Source organism: Phasianus colchicus, chromosome 5 (genome assembly GCF_987193195.1).
Source record: "Phasianus colchicus chromosome 5, bPhaCol1.hap1.1, whole genome shotgun sequence".
Taxonomy (NCBI): Eukaryota; Metazoa; Chordata; class Aves; order Galliformes; family Phasianidae; genus Phasianus; species Phasianus colchicus.
Window position 1 is genome coordinate 51,816,019 of NC_143440.1, and position 16,366 is coordinate 51,832,384.

Sequence of the window (16,366 nt, forward strand, 5' to 3'; positions counted from 1 at the left end):
AATACTTCTACAAAGTCCATTAAGGTTTCCTACCTTTGATTTGTGTTCTGCCGATGGCAGCAATTCAAAAAAAGATGGTGACAACTTCAAATGCTTGTTGCTAAAGCCATCCAAAGGTATTGTTGGCAGTGAGACGAATAATGATTGTCTGAAGCAACTGCAGACGTGCTTCTAGCTAAAGTTAAGGCTGTCGTATGATGTGATGCTTGGCTGTGCATAGCTGTAGGTCACAGTTTAGAGCTGTATTTTTATGCCTGTAGAGTGCTAAAAATAACTATGTTGCTTTTATCATCAAACTAAACTTCCAGGCCCTTGAGATGCTGGAAGACTTTTCTCCCATTGGGGAGGGGGGGTCAGACTGTTCTGCTGTCACTTTTAAACACTAAGAATAGTCTTTCTCTGGTAAAGATCATCTAAAGCCTTTGCTAACAGAGTGTTGATGGAAGAGAGCTATTTGACAGTTGCTCGGGATTTTGTTGCTATATTAAATACTTTCTCCGACTGAATTTCATCTAGCTCATGCTACTACACTTCTTGTACACTTCTGTGCATAGCATAGCTGTTAGCATTTTTAATAAACATCTCAAATGTGTTCAAAGAAGCCAGTCTGTAACACCTACGGTGTGCCAAGAGAGACGCATTAATCTAATTAAAGGAATAAAATGATAAAGAAATGCAAATTGAAGTCAAACTGCTGTAAAAAGCCCAGAATTTTGAGTCTTACCATAGACTTTGCTTCTGTCTCAACTGGCTGTCAGTTGCCTTTTCTCTCTTTCCTTGATGAGTTTTTTGAGCATATCCACTTTTAAGGTTCATTTTCAGGGATGGCATCGCGCACGCTAAAGGTCGCTGAAGCAGCCATTTTCCGTTCCAGTTATCTGGTCTCTTCCTATTAATTTTAAAAGGTGGACACACTAAGTGCCTTCTCTTCTGCTCTTTCTCGTTACAGTGACTGTCTTTGCTCCTGTAAGTATTTTTTTGTTCCTACTTTTGCCTCCACTGGTGTGTTGAGCTGTTGAAGGAACAAGGCTTCTGTAAATTTGTTCTAGATGTCATGCAACATAAAGGATGACGTGTAGGGCTGTTATTAAAACTGATACCACTTATACATTGAAAAAATTCAAATGTCAGTATTAATCCTCTTCAACTGGAAGGTTTTCACATTGCATTGTATGTGGTACTATGAAAAAGGAAGGAAGCTAGGTTTATGATGACAGAACTGTCCTGACAGATTTTCAGACGAAATTAAAATGTTCTTTGCCACCTCCTTTACAGCACAGTTGCCGTGTCACTGCTTACTTTCCAATTGGATACAGTGGGGGGGGGGAGGGGGGAAGCACTGCTGCATGGCATAAAACCTCTGAAAATTAAGGACACATGTACTGAAAGGTGTGGAAGTGAATTAAATGAGAAAACTACAACAGTGGCTTCTTTTGTTTTTGATTGTGTCATAAAGCATTGAGTGCCAGGATACTGAGAATGATGCTTACCTTTCCACTTGGAGGGGAGCACTTAATTGTATTGCTTCTAGTTCTGTGCATGTTTGAGATCTGCCTTCAGGAAGAAATAACTGCTTGTGTGAGTTTGACATTGGGATCTGGAAGGTGAAGGAGAGCAATAGTTTTGCAGTGCTGTATTGGGATGGGAGTTTTGACTTTCACAGATTACGGGGCTTTGATGAGGCTTATGGTTAGTGGTTGCAGTTGTTATGACTCTACCTGAAGGTAGAAGCCTGTATTTTGATTCCTCTCATTAATTGCTAGGCAATTTTATAATAAAATTACAAACGGTATGAAATTGTTACTGCATACTTGTGGCAGTCTTGAGTAAACTCAAAAAAAAAAAAAAACAAAACAAAACAAAACTGCTGTGTTTTTTGAAAGCAAATTAGGGACGTAAGGTTCTGAATCTCTTCTCTTTGTTTTCATTTTCCTTTTCTGAATCTTTCTCTGCTGGTGTTAGTGTCTAAAACCAGATAGTACTCAAATGAGACCATAATGTTATTTATATAATGATGAGTAGGTTTTCATCTCTGAAGAACCTTAAGTTACTCTGCCACTGTAGCAGAACAGTTCTTGATAGAAGTATCAATTAGTACATTAATCCTAATGATTTGTGTGTATAATATAAAATGTCAGTTAAAGAGTATTTTCCGTTTTATTTTCGTTTAATATCCTGAGTGTTCTTTGTTTTCTGAACTTTCTGGGCAAGGGATGTTACGGATTTTGAAAGCGTGTTTCTGCTTTCTATCCTGTGGGCTTCCTGGTATCAAATCAATTTATTCCAAAACCTTAACACATCTCTTTTCCTGTTGTGCTTATTTTACACTCAACCTCAGTTAATTAGGAGGTTTGCATCAAAGAGTTAATGCTACTTGAACTATCTGGGCAATCCACCAGTTTACAGAAGTGTTTCATGTAGGCAGTGGATGAGGAGTTTGTGTAACCTGGTTTGGGGAGAAAAGAGGGACATCTGATTTTCCTCTTTCTTGAGAGAGCAAAGTATTTCTTTCCTGTGTACCACAAGCAATATCTGCATACGCAGCTTCCAGAGCAGATTACTCTGACTGTGTATGTTAAATACTTGCATGCTTCCCAGAAGCCCTTTTCAGTCTTAGCTAGAAATGGAGGCTTTGGATAAAGCTCTCATTGCATGGCCTTGTGGTTGGGTTCACTTTTCTCCTTTGCATTTGGCCATATGTAGAATAAATGCTTCATCTGAGACTGGCTGAATAGAGCTAGGAAGTCTAGAACAGAAGTTTCTATGGAAGAGCCTTTCCCGTGTAAGGAGTCTAAGCTTCAGCACCCAACAGAACAGCTGAAACCCATCTCTGCAGTACTGGCTTCTGTGCAGAGGTGGATTTGTTCTTAAGGGATATCGGTGGGTACATTTGATTTACTCATGGCTTTTAGGTGTGCTGATTTCATATCATTTGGGTTACAGAGACAGAAGGAAGGAATCATTTAGGAAGCTTAACTTGTGGTTCCATAGTTCTGTACACAAAATCAGTGCAACTTGCATGAAAATACTCCAGAAAATATTCACGTTTTTTTCCTTCAGCAGACAGATGCAGCCTCTATTTAGAAGGTGGTATTTGTAATGGTGGATTGTGGATCACCAGTCAGAAAACGGAGCATGCCTTCATGTGTGCCCGGGGCCTTTGTTCAATTTATTCTAGTATTTTATTTACCCTTTTAAAATTAAATATGATGCATTCTAATCAATCTCATTAGGAGGCTTACTTAGGGGTTGTGCTACTAGTTCTTATTTGATTGGGAGGGAGAAAGGAGGGTCATTCTAGTGCAGTATCAGTATAGGTCATCTTTAAAGAATTCCTGCAAAGACAGCAGTGCACCTATGATGGTGGTTACATTCTCTGGGTTTCATTCCCAATGAAGAGGTGCAGCTGAACCCAGTGCTTGCTGTCAGGAGTATCACAGTTGCAAAATGGCTTTGTTCTGCTATGTGTGTGGCTTCATGGAGGTCTAGTTCATTGCTCTCATTTTTAGCCTGAAAACATCTAGTACTCGGCATGTTGTCTACTCTGGAGAGTTGTTCTTTTCTGTCCTGCTTGCCCCCGGGCTGTGAGGGGAGCCTTGACAGTGAAATAACAGGTGTGTGACTGCGAAGACTTAGCACTTAGGTAGAAGCGTTGTTTGCTTTTAAAGTTCTACTGGTTGGAGACCTGGATCTCTTTGCCAATACTCTTCCAGCTTATGTTATCAACTAGGAGCCCTTTGCCCCGTGTTAAAGGCACAGCACAACTGCAGGGTAAGGATAGTTCCATACACATCTGGTGCGAGTGCAATAGGCAGCATATGGAATTTCAATAATCGATACTTATTGCAGGCAAACAGCATGAATCAGTGTGAGATGTGTCTTCTGAGGGTGTGGAATATACTTGGTTTTCAGCTTTGTTGGTACAACAGCAAAGCAATTCTGAAGGAGAACTTGAAGGATAGTAGTACAGTGCTTTTGTGGAAGTTTACAGCAGTTTTCTTCAAGGGTAGGTAGTAGGGTTAGAGAAATGAGGTGGATTCTTACTTGTGAGCAGTGGAATATGGCACCATGAGTTAATCATTAATTACTTAGATACCATCTACTTCAGAAGATGAAATAGTTTGTGGCAAGATAATATTTCTTAGCTAAAAAGAAGTGACTGCAAATGTTCTTTTTATTCTATCCTGTGCTTTCCAGAATCTTCAGAAACTAAATAAACTCACCTCTTTAGCATGGTAAGCTTGGATATTTACATGGTGTGTGGCTAATTAAGTTCTAAGTTCTTATGAGCTTTCAGTGCTCCTGCAATGAGTGATTTGCTCTAATGCAAAAGAGAGAATCTTGCTGCAAAGTTTAATACCCTGCCCGGGGCCCCATCCAGCCTGGCCTTGAGCACCCCAGGGATGGGGCACCCACAGCTCTCTGGGCAGCCTGTTGCATTCTGTGATAGGTTGGTGTTTCCTATTATATAGAAAAGTCACCAATGCAAACAGACACCTGAGAAAAGTGGTCTGTAGTCAGCAGATAGGATGGTGTGCTTCCATTTATAAGTACTGTCCCACTACTTGGATTTAATAATAAACTTTGCAGCATGTTTTTCTTTTGATATGACAGAACAACTCATTGGAGCCATTTCAGGCTGCAGACAGACGGTGTGTCTGCCTCCTCAGATCTCTTTAGACAGCACTGGAATGTTAGCAGCTGTGAACAAAACTTGTCACAAGCCTACTAAGAGTCCTATTGATAACGTTCCTCATTTGGTCCTTTGCTGTGACAGCTAACAACAGTAATAATTCACTTTTTAGAATGTTAACTAAGTTGTCTGCCATCGCTGTATTCCCATTCATGTGATGAATAAGACCAGGACGTGCTTAAAGCTGCTGTCTTCCAGTTGTACTTTGTGTAACATTAATGTCCTCAGTGCTGGTGTCACATCACCAATAGGAGGGGAGTTACAGGTGTCATTTGGTAATTGAGGCGATCCTGCATTTGATACTGATCTCAGTGGGGCAGCGAAGATGGTGAGCAGCCCAGAGGGCAAAGGGCATGAGAATCAGGTGAAGTCATTGGGTTTGCTCAGAGCAGAGGAGCTGAGGGGAAGCCTTATGGCTGCAGCTCCTCACAGGGAGCGGAGGGGCAGTGCTGAGCTCTGCTATCCGTGACAGCGGCAGAGCCCGAGGGAACGGCATAGAGCTGTGTGTCAGGGGAGGGGCAGCTGGGGGTTAGGGACAGGTTCTACCCCAGGAGGTGGAAGGCATGGAACAGCCTGCCCAGGGCAGTGGGTATGGCCCTGAGCTGCTGGATTTTAGAGCGTCTGGACAGTGCTCTAAGACATAGGGTGTGGATTTTGGGTAGTACTCTGTTTTGGATTAGATCATCCTTGTGGCTCATCTTAACTTGTAATCCATCACTACGACAACATTAATTTATGAAACTATCACACCCTGAACAGTCAGGGCGGTATTGCTGTGTAGCTTGTCACCATGTGCTTTGGGTACAAGTTGGCCCCTTCTGAACAGCCCTACTTGAGTTTTCTCTGTGGAGATGAGCTGTAGAACTCATCTATGGGAGAGTCCAGTTCTCTGAAGTCAGGCAGTTTGTCCCTGTATTCTGACTGACAGAAGGGACTTAGTCCTGTAGTGACGATAAATTTGAGGACTGAGGTGGGGTTTTTTTCCTGTAATTTGCGGTTGTTACTCTTCTTGGATTTTGACTTTGTATGAAGTGGGAGACAGAAGTTCTCACTGAGCTATTAGCTTAATATAGTGCAAATATTTCTTGAAATATGAAGGTTACAGTCAATCCAAATCTGCGTGTTTTTTTTGTAATTTTTTGGATTTGCTGAGCAGTTCAAGTGTACTTCCTCTCTCTTTAGTTCAAATTTTAAAACAGGTGTCTGCTGTGATGAAGAGCTGTTGTGAATGTTTGAGATACCTTTGTATGAAGACTTGATCACTGAGTAGCTAACCAGGTATTTAGAACAGCCCTCTTCAGTGGGGAAAAAAGCAAGTATCGCATCGATTCTTAACATGTAAATAATGTTCTTAAATATGTATTTTAATATTCAGTGGTTAAGCTTCATTTTGAATTCAAATAATCATCTCTTTTTTTTTTAAGAGTGAAACATTACAGCTTTTGAGTGACCGTACATTTTCATTTTAAGTTAATATTTCTGCAGGTAAGGCCAGTCTTCTGAAAGTCCAGAATGCCCACTGTCAGTTAAAAGGAGTCATTTTTAGGATGTCCTTCAGTAACAGCAGAGGAAGGTTATTTACTGTCACGGCAAATGTTCAGTTATGTAAAGTGTCACATTATTTTAGTTTCAGAGGAGAGACTTTGAAATGGTCTACAGTATATATTGTACTAAAATTGTACAGCAAAATATTGCTCTGTGTACTCAGTGTTCTTTAAGTGATCTTTCCCCCACGTTCTCTCAGTAGGTGGTCAGCTTGTGAGGTAGGAGCTGTGACTTAGGGCAGTCCTCTCATCAGCTGTGAAATGAGTGACACAAGTTTTACATTCAGCTCCACTCTTGTGTGAAGGGAGATTTTCATGGCAAATGAGGCGGAATATAAATGAGCAGAAGTACATATGTAAGAATCTTTAAAAACTTCCGTCGTAGAACATTTTCTTTCTTCCTTTTTGTCTTCCTGATAGGAGCTGCTACCCTGAAATTAAATAGCTAGTAGAATTACCTGATTTTTTTTTTTCTTTTTTGATAAGCAACCATTTGAATCTTTCAAGCATCATTATGTATTTGAATATTTTCTTCATACCACCCAGTTTGCATCCAGTGTTATTTTCTTTTACAGAGAGCAACACTGGATGTTTCTCCTCATTTTTTTCCTTTCCACTCATCACTTGTAGAGATGTTAGTTGTTCAGTGCATATATTGGTTGGGTGGGTTGTTGGTTGTTTAGTATATGTTGCTGGGAAGAGCCAAGTAAATCAGCTGTCACCTGGGACTGAGACTGGGCAACTGTCTCTGGTTTTGAGAAATGAGTGAATACAAGAGTGCTGTGTTCAGTATTCCAAATTATGGACAGATAGAAAATTAACTGACTCTTCATCAGTTATGATGGCCTTGTTGACTTATTAGAGGTCATTCTGTAGCTTGGAGAAAAGGAAGACCTTTCTCTGTCTGAAATCAAAGAAAAGCACCCTTAGTATATTTGAGAGCGCGTAAAATTGGATATGCCAACAATTTCTGGTGTTAAACTGTTTCCCTTCTATTAATTCTGCCTGAAGTGGCAGCCACATTTAATTTTATGTTCATTACACTGATTTAACCTTTTGAAGTATTTTCATTATTGGGTCTAAATATTATCTCGCAATCAAATCCTGTAAGCAGTCAGATGTGCAAAGATCAGTCACACTTCAGAAAAAGTTTATCGTGGTTAAACTGTATGGTAAGCAGTAGGGAAAGTATCCCATAATCTTGTAACAAACTATACCAATAATCTTTCATAAAGAGGCATGGTAAGCACTGGCTCTTTACCTGTGTTGCAAGGCCTTTTACTGGCCACTGCTGCTCGGGCTTCATGTTACTGCATCTGCTACTTCTGGGTATATTTAGGAAAAGAGTCTCGAGTTGGGTACAGCTTTAGAGGTACCTGACATGTCCTACCAGCTGTAGAACAAAACATCTTAGCAGCAAGTAACTCTTGATAGTGACATTACTGGTTGATTATGTTCTCAGTGGTTCATAATTTTGCCAGCTTTCATCCATTCAGGATGATAATTTTTCATGTCATCTGTTTGCTGCAGATTCTGTTGTAGAAATCTGTTCACTTCTGAGGATGAAGTGTGCAGATGTGCTCTGGATTTGAATAAGGTCAAACTCACTTTTTTGTGAGGGGAAAGGAAGGAGAAACAGAACATCTCAAGTCTTCTGATTTTTCTTTAAATATAAATAATGATTTGAATTTCTCTATAATTGTGTTAAGGTCAAGGGAATCTGGAAGGCCTGAGGAATATATGCTGTTTTAGAGCAGGTATCCTGTAAGGCAGGCATTCACTGCATCATGGGGAATAGAAGTGGGGACAAGAGAGCTGATGTAGCGGACAGGCATGTGCCTCATAAGGAGTATCTGGCAAAGCTCCTTCGTTAGTGGTGTCCTCTCTTATCATAGAATGGATTTGAATTGTCTGCATCTCGACTTACTTCTGCTGTCAGCAAATGCTTGTTGAAACTCCTCAGAAAAATGCTCCATTCCTTTGTGTAACAGATGATGGCTTACCAATGATTACGTGAGTGACATTGTTCTGATGACTTGTTCTGACTGCCAGAGGGCTCAAATGATTTTTTTTTTTCTCAATTTACTTACAACATATACGTGGACGTGCTGTAAGCTTTTTGCTTTATTTAAGTTGCAAAGTTCAGTATTAAGATACTGTGAAATGATGTAATTAAGGTTGTTTGTTCATTTCATATGCCCAGATGCAATTTCCCAATTACACATGATTTTCTCCAAGACTGTAGCCTGAATCAGTGCATAGACTGAGCAATGTTCACTACTAATGAGTGGCTATTAAGCATTTTCTTTATTCATTGCATAGCCTGAGGTTTATTTACTGCATGCTGCTTTCTGAAGATGAAAACCTTAACGTCTGAAAGAAAATAGCTGGATACCCAGATAAAATCTCATGTAACCTCACTGAGGTCACACTGTCCTTATTTTTCTGGAGTTACACAGGCAGTGATCAGGAGCATGTCCTTTGAGCCCAGAATCTATCTGAATATATGCAGTATTATTTAAAACAGGGTTTATTAAGTCATTTCAGCTGCAGTTTAAATACCCATACTCCATTTTAATTGCTTTATCATATTTTTGGTTTTGTGTTTAATAGTTACTCAGTAGAAGAACCTAACAGGTGGGCTGACCGTATGTCTGTGAACTCTTCCAAATAGTGCCTGAGGGGCTGTAGCAGAGTATTCCCTCTGCCAGGTATCTGAGAAGTTGGTGTGGTCAGCCTGCTGCAGTCTGCTTTCTGTAAGTTGGCAGATGCTCCTCACACGGCAGTTGTGTGAATGTGTGCAATTCTGTTGAGCTCTGTGCTAAGAGAGATTCAAGAGCTAGAGAAGCATTGCCTTAGTTCTATCAACAAAATATTATTAGGACAGGATATGAAGTCATTATGTAGGCTTTTGTGTCCTTCCTCTCATGTTTTGTTGACAGTAGTATGGTGATAAATACTTGGTGTTTCCTGTGGGAAGAATAGCAACTGATTTCAGTGAATCTAAGTGTCTGTAGCACAACCAGGCTAGCAGAGTTTATCATACTACTGAAGATGGGCACTTGGGGCATCAAGACAGGCAGCTGTTGAAGAGGGTCCAGAGGAGAGCCATGAAGATGATCAGGGGACTGGAGCACCTCCCCTATGAAGGCTGAGGGAGCTGGGCTTGTTCAGCCTGGAGAAAAGAAGGCTGCAGGGTGACCTCATTGCAGCATTTCAATACCTAAAGGGAGCCTACAAACAGGAGGGGGAATCAACTCTTTGAAATGGTAGATAACTGCAGGACGAGGGGAAAAAGATTTTAAGTTGGGGGAGGGGAGATTTAGGTTGGATGTTAGGGGGAAATTCTTTACAGAGAGAGTGGTGAGGTACTGGAACAGGCTGCCCAGAGAGGCTGTGGATGCCCCCATCCCTGGAGGTGTTCAAGGCCAGACTGGATGGGGCCCTGGGCAGCCTGGTCTAGCATTAAATGGGGAGGTTGGTGGCCCTGCCTGTGGCAGGGGGTTGGAGATTTATGATCCTTGAGGTCCCTTCCAACCCTGGCCAGTCTGTGATTCTGTGTGACTTAGGTTCATTTACGATTTGTTATTAAATACAGTTGTTGCATGTGTACTACTTTATCTATGTGTATTTCTTCTTGCTATATATGTAGAACAGAATTTTTTTATCCCCTATCATTCTATTATGTTATCTATGGACTTTGTCTTATGTGTTACGACATAACTCTCAATTTACATAACGTTTTCTTTTTGGTACCTCGTTCCTGCCCAACCATCATCTCTTGGCTCAAAGACAAAAGTTCTTTCCTTAAAGCAGTCAGGAAATTGTATTTATTCCTTTCCACCTCCCCTGTTTAGGGAATCATGCGAGGATTGTGTGTATTCTCTGACAAGAACTTGTGAAACTGAACAAGTTAATATGTGTTCAAAAGTAATCTTAGACTTTCATCAGGAGAGAAATTCCTGGGTATTTAAGAACTTACAGGAGGATGCTTTAGGAACTCTTTTTTAAATCCAGACAAGATTTAATGTGGCACTTTTTCCTCAGGCTGGTATTTTAATGCAAAGGCAAAATGAATCTCTGAAGTTTGTTCATTAAGGTAGGTACTACTTGACGTAGTGTGTCCAAATGTAATGTATAATGCTGGTATTTCCAGAGAGATCTGTGACTACTGAATTAGGAATTATACATTGAATTGGCATTTCTTTTCTGCTTAGGCTGCCTAACCCTGAGAGAAGTGAAACTAAATGTGCTGAAAAATACAGACAAGTGGAGGCCCAAAAGCAAGATGCATCTGGAAATGATCAGCTTGTCTGTGAACAAGGTAAAAGTGAAGCAGGAAAAATAAACTGCTTCCCACTATAATTTCAGTTGTACCTGTCCTTTTTCTTCCATCTTCTCTTTCTGTCTTCCCTCAAACAAAACTGAATCTCATATGCTTATTTCCTGTTTATCTGATGTTTTGTTTGTACATTTGTGCAAGAAGTGGTTAAAAAGAAAACAACCACCTTCTTTTCTGAGAACAGCAGTGCCTGATGTTATTGCATAAATCTGTGTGCATAAATGTGCTTCGTTGCACTGATAAATGCGGATATGTTAGATAAGTATCTGCAAGAAAAACCACTCTGCATTCAGTGTCTTTTTCTTTTCCCGTTTTTCTCTTTGTTATTTCTGTGTGTACTTAATGGTTGTTTTGTTTGTCTTCTGAGAGAAATTTGATTGCACCTCTTTTCTAGGAGCTTCGGTAAAAGCAGAGTGAGGCTGGCTCAGTTGTCAGGACAGCTTAGCTTCAAACTCTTAAATGTGCTTCTTAATTTCCAAATTTGTTAATATAGTTGATTTCCCAAGGAAAGGACATCTTTGTGGTTGGTCTGTTCTGTGTGCCATTGTCTAATTATTTTCTTTTTTTTTTTAATCCCTTTGCTGATTTCCCAGAATTTGGAACATGGAGGATTTTTTTTATAAATTAGTGTCCTCTCATGCCTTTGCAAATTGCACGACCTCTGGAATTCTGGTGGATCCTGCAGCTAGCTGACTGATTATCAGCTGAGAGGCAGCAGGTGTGGTTGGCCTGTCCAGCATGTGGAGTGCCCCTGTCTGAAGCACAGAATATTGTCTGTTGTTCACTTGATGTATCATAAAATTTGTGGGAGACTCTGAGGCAATGAAAACATTGAGTAATGGGATTGGAAGAAGCCTAGGGTGTTGTGGTTCAGAAATGTGTTAATCTGTTTTCTTTTGTGTGCTTTGCTAGTGAAGGAAGGACAGCAACAAATACCACGCATTCCCTTATTGTTTAATTTCTGAAAGTACTTTGGTTTTGATTAAATTAGGGAAATATCATAAATCGGTTATGTCTACTGGCTATTAAATGAGACTTCTAAGGTAGGATAGGAGCTTAATTTTGCAGCACTGGTGGCCTGCTTAATTATGAATGGAATTGATATTTGCAGTGTTTCTGCAACTCCATTGTGAAAGAAATGGAGTTATTGTTAGGAAATACTGCTGTGAACAGGAAGTTGATGTGGATATAAAATAAATAAACAACAAAACCAAAAGAAAAAGTTTTATATTTATTAACTGAAAAAGAGAATATCCATCAGTAATTCTTCCCAGTCTCATTAGTCCATTAGTTGGTGCAGGCCATCTGAGTCAAAGAACTGTTAGTGCATCTTTGATGTAACGAGGTCCCAGGGTGCTGTGTGGTGTAAATACCTTATGGGCCTATGTGTTGGTTTTCAATGCATGGAATCACAGAATGGTTTGGGTTGGAAGGAACCTTCAAAATCATCTGGTTCCAACCCACTGCTATAGACAGGGATACCTTCTTTTAGACCAGGTTGCTCAAAGCCCCATCCAGCCTGGCCTTGAGTGGTTCCATGAGGGGGGCATCCACAGCATCACTGGGCAGCCTGTTCCAGTGTCTCACCACCCTCACAATAAGGAATTTCTTTCTCATCTAAATCTGCCCTCTTCTAGTTTAAAGCCATTTCCCCTTGTCTGGTCACTGTCTGTCCTTATAAAAAGTCCCCCCTCAGCTTTCCTGTAGGCCCCTTCAGGTGCTGGTAGGCCACTATTATCTCCCCCCTCTCCGCCCTGGAGCGTTTTCTTCTCCAGGCTGAAGAGCCCCACCTCTCTCAGCCTGTCCTTACAGGGGAGGTGCTCCTGCCTTCTCATAGTCTTCATGGCCCTCCTCTGAACCTCCAGCAGCATGAGACATGTTCTTGCATTAAAGCATGCTTTTGTAAACCTAAGTGCTTTTCTAAGCACTAGGACTTTAGAGCACTGAATGTAATTGTTACCTGAAAAACATGATAAAGCAACACAGCCTTCCTACCTCTACAAGATTATGCTGACACCAAGATCTTTTCTGTAGCAGCTTGAGATTTCTTCCAGCATTGGTCAAATCCTGCAGAGTTACTGATGTCTCAGCAGTGACATGTTTGTGCCAGGGGGAAGCCAGTCAGCCTTCGACAGTGTTCCTGTGACAGAATGCTACATATGAGTTTTGCTGGAGTATATATTTAGAATCTTTACCAAAATGTTTTAAAAAGGACACTTGCAGTATTTTCCAGGGATGGTTATATTAAGTTCTTTTTGTAGTGCTATGGATAACTGCATAAACTGTATCTTTTTTTCTTATTACCCAGATTCTAGGTAAACAATTGTTCTTGTCGGAGACTGTTCTTAGTTTTTTTTATGCTTTATCAGAATGCCTTAATGAACTGTCCAGCATTGGGCATTTTATATTTAGGTTATGACCTTTATTTTACAATAAATATTTCCCTTCTAAAAAGATATAATAGATTTCACTTCCAGTACTGTGTGTATTTTTAAAAACAAAACAACGGCAACAAAAACCCTCAACATCAAAAACTGAAGTTTTTAGCTTTTATTTTTATATGCAAAAATGTGAGTAAATTTCATTGCTATACCTGAAGGAAGCTGTTGAAATACATAACAATTCTAGAAATTCTGCTCTTAATTTCAGTATCCCTTAAGCCAAACTTTTTCATTTCACAAAATTACTGGGTACCAAAGCTTTGCCCTCGTTTTCCTTTTCTGTACCTCTCTCCCCACCTGTTGAAGTTGTTTTCTTTCTCACAGGTAGTCTGACAATGACCTTCTGGTCTTCATGGTAGCACTGTAAAGTCTGGTGCTGTATTTCCCCCTGATAACTGTGACTAACCACATTCTGCAGTCTTTTGGCAACCATGTCACATCAAAAGGTCATACTGTTACTTAACAGTATTGTCTTGATTGTGAAGAGGTAGAAAAATAATGATCTGCACTACAAAGTATGGTTTGTTTTTTCACTCTTGGTCCAGTAGGCATTATGGAAAATGCAGACAAAGTTGAAAATGTAAATAAGGCATGGTGTTTTTTTTTTCAGTACTGTTTTAAAAATGTTTGTGAGAACAGGAATAGATTTTGCTTGTAATGTGAACTATACAAAAACACTGTACTTCAAATTAAGAGGAAAGCACAGAGAACTACAGCATTGTAGATATCCTTGGCTGGGCACTGTCCTGCTGGAAGGGAACTCAGCAGAGAAGGACCTGGGGCCCTGGTGGACCTGGCTGACTGTTGGCCAGCAGTGTACCCTTGTGGCCAAGAAGGCCGGTGGTAAACGGGTGCATTTAAAATTGTGGCCAGTAGGGTGAGGGAGGTGGTCTGTCCCTCTACTCTCTTCTGGTGAGGTCACATCTGGAGTACTGTGGCACTTCTGGGCTCCTCAAGTCCAGAAATATAGGGAAATTGTAAGTCCAGCAGAGGGCCATCAAGATGGAGCCTGGAGTATCTCTCTTGTGAGGGCAGTTTGAGAGCCCTGGGGTTGTTCAGCCTGGAAGAAAAAAGACTGAAATCTCGTGTGTATAAATAAGGGAGGGTATCAACACAATGAGACTGGGCTGTTTTTTATGATTCCTGGCAACAGGACAAGAGCTCAGAATGAAACATAGGAAGTTCCATATGAACATGAGAAAAAGCTTCTTTGCTGTGAGTCTGACAGAACACTGGAACAGGCTGCCCAGAGAGATGGTGGACTCTCCTTCTTTGGAGATACTGAAAACCTGCCTGGATGTGGTCCTGAGCAATGTGCTCTTGGTGACTCTGGTTGAAGTGGGGGATGGGACTAGATGATCCCACATAATCCATTCCTACCTCAATCTTCTGTGATTGTGATACTGATGGTGGTTTATACACCAAAGCAACATCCTCCCAGAGCAGCTGCTAGTAAAACAACAGTTACTTAGACATGGAAAATCACTTTAATACTAAAGATGATTAATTGTATTATATCCTTGTGTGATTTAAACTTTTGTGGAAGTTAGGTTTTCAAATACAGTAATTGTGTTGCCATACTCATCTTTGTCGTTATGTACTGTTGTAACTTACATTTGATTATTTTTTACTAGATCCTTCAATGCCTAATTGTGAGCCAGATGCTTGGAATTCTATACCAATAACAACTAACCATAAATATGCTTGTATGCCTGTAGCCAGACACAGGGAAGAGGTAATCTGTTGTACTTTCATTGTGAAATAAATCTGAAAATCATGGTGTGTTTGTTTTTTGTTGTTTGTTGGTTGTCTGTTGGTTTTTTGTTTAGTTTAGGTTGGAGGTTTTTTTTTCTCAGAAGGGAATTGTCTTTCCTGTTTTAAGCATTGTAGAAGAGGCTTTGTTCAATGTGCAGAAGCTTTGTGCACTGTACAAAACCATTGCACAGAAATCCTTTCGGGAAGAAACAATGCTATTATGTTTTGTTTATAGAAATACGTGAGGTACACAAATGTGAATGTGAGCCTATGCTCTTTTCTGTGACCTAATACCTTAGACATTATAGAAATATGCCATAATCTATGAAGGTTTGTTAAGCTTCCTGAAAACTATTGATAATTCATGTCTGTTTGAAATCTGTTGTGAGTTCTTTTTGTAGACTTACAAGCTTTTTAAAAAATTGTTTCAGCTCTTGTCTCTGATCAAAAGCAATTCAGTTGTGATTATACAAGGAGCAACGGGAAGTGGTAAGAGCACACAGGTTCCACAGTATGTTCTGGATTATTGTGCTGAGCAATCTGTCTACTGCAACATTGCTGTTACCCAGCCTCGGAAAATTGGTGCCAGCAGCATTGCCAGGTGGATTAGCAAGGAGCGATCATGGACACTGGGTGGATTTGTAGGCTACCAGGTAGGAAAAATAATACTTCAAATTGTATTTAAAAATAAAGAGGAAAAAGCACCCTATTTTGTTTCATAGTTACATCTCTTTTTCTTAGTTACTTATTAATTGTATCCAGTGTGCTGAAGAAATTTTAAGAAATATGCTTTTAAAATGGAATTGCAGCTTTTTAGCTATATGCTGGTGAACATTCATAAGCAAATGTGTAAGCTTTTGAAGTTAAACAAATAGAAGTACTGCTTAGATGCCAGCAGAAATTTAATTGTCTGCGTTCTGGTAATTGGATGCATTTATATCATCAATTACTGAAATTGTTTCAGAATTATGTTCTGTTCGTGTTTCTCTTCAGAGGCTTTTCCAAGGTTGAATGAGTGAGTAAAGCTGATGACTTTATATTTTATTTCAGTTTGAATTTCTTTCAGATGCATATTCCTGGAATACATGTGATATGTGTTCATGTCTATTTTATTCTTTTCATCATGTTAGGTAGGCTTAGAGAACTTATCCACAACGGAGACAAGGTTGCTGTACATGACAACTGGAGTCCTTCTTCAGAAAGTGGTTAATGCCAAAAGCCTAATTGAATTCACACACATCTTCATTGATGAAGTAAGTCAGTGGAAATATATTTAAATGTCAGGTTAAGAAAACTTTCTTTTGTATCTCTCACCATGCTAAAGAAATCAAAATGCAGGCATCTATTTTTACAAGTAAGTAAATATTCTTCGTATAAATTGTCCAAACTTACAGTTCTTGAAATAGCCTTGTCTTTGAGCTCTTTGAGCACTGAAATTTGGAACTGAGGGTTTGCATACCACTAGGCTGTTGATGTCTAAGATAATGAAATGTGGATTAGATAGAAGATGCAGCAATTAAACAAATCTGCTTGGATGAGTGAAGTTCTGTGGCACTTTATACAGGAGAACAGATTGAGGGTGTTTTTTTTT

General features: G+C 39.9%; 1 protein-coding gene across 1 annotated transcript in view; it reads left to right on the plus strand.

Moving 5' to 3' along the window:
- The window catches only part of TDRD9 (tudor domain containing 9), a 59,912-nt gene that overhangs the window by 5,902 nt on the left and 37,644 nt on the right, over window positions 1-16,366 (plus strand). Inside the window, exons 2-5 of the mRNA XM_090141703.1 lie at window positions 10,455-10,561; window positions 14,655-14,755; window positions 15,207-15,428; window positions 15,906-16,028. Of these exons, the coding sequence (XP_089997829.1) occupies window positions 10,455-10,561; window positions 14,655-14,755; window positions 15,207-15,428; window positions 15,906-16,028 (553 nt within the window). The remainder of the gene's footprint in view (window positions 1-10,454; window positions 10,562-14,654; window positions 14,756-15,206; window positions 15,429-15,905; window positions 16,029-16,366) is intronic.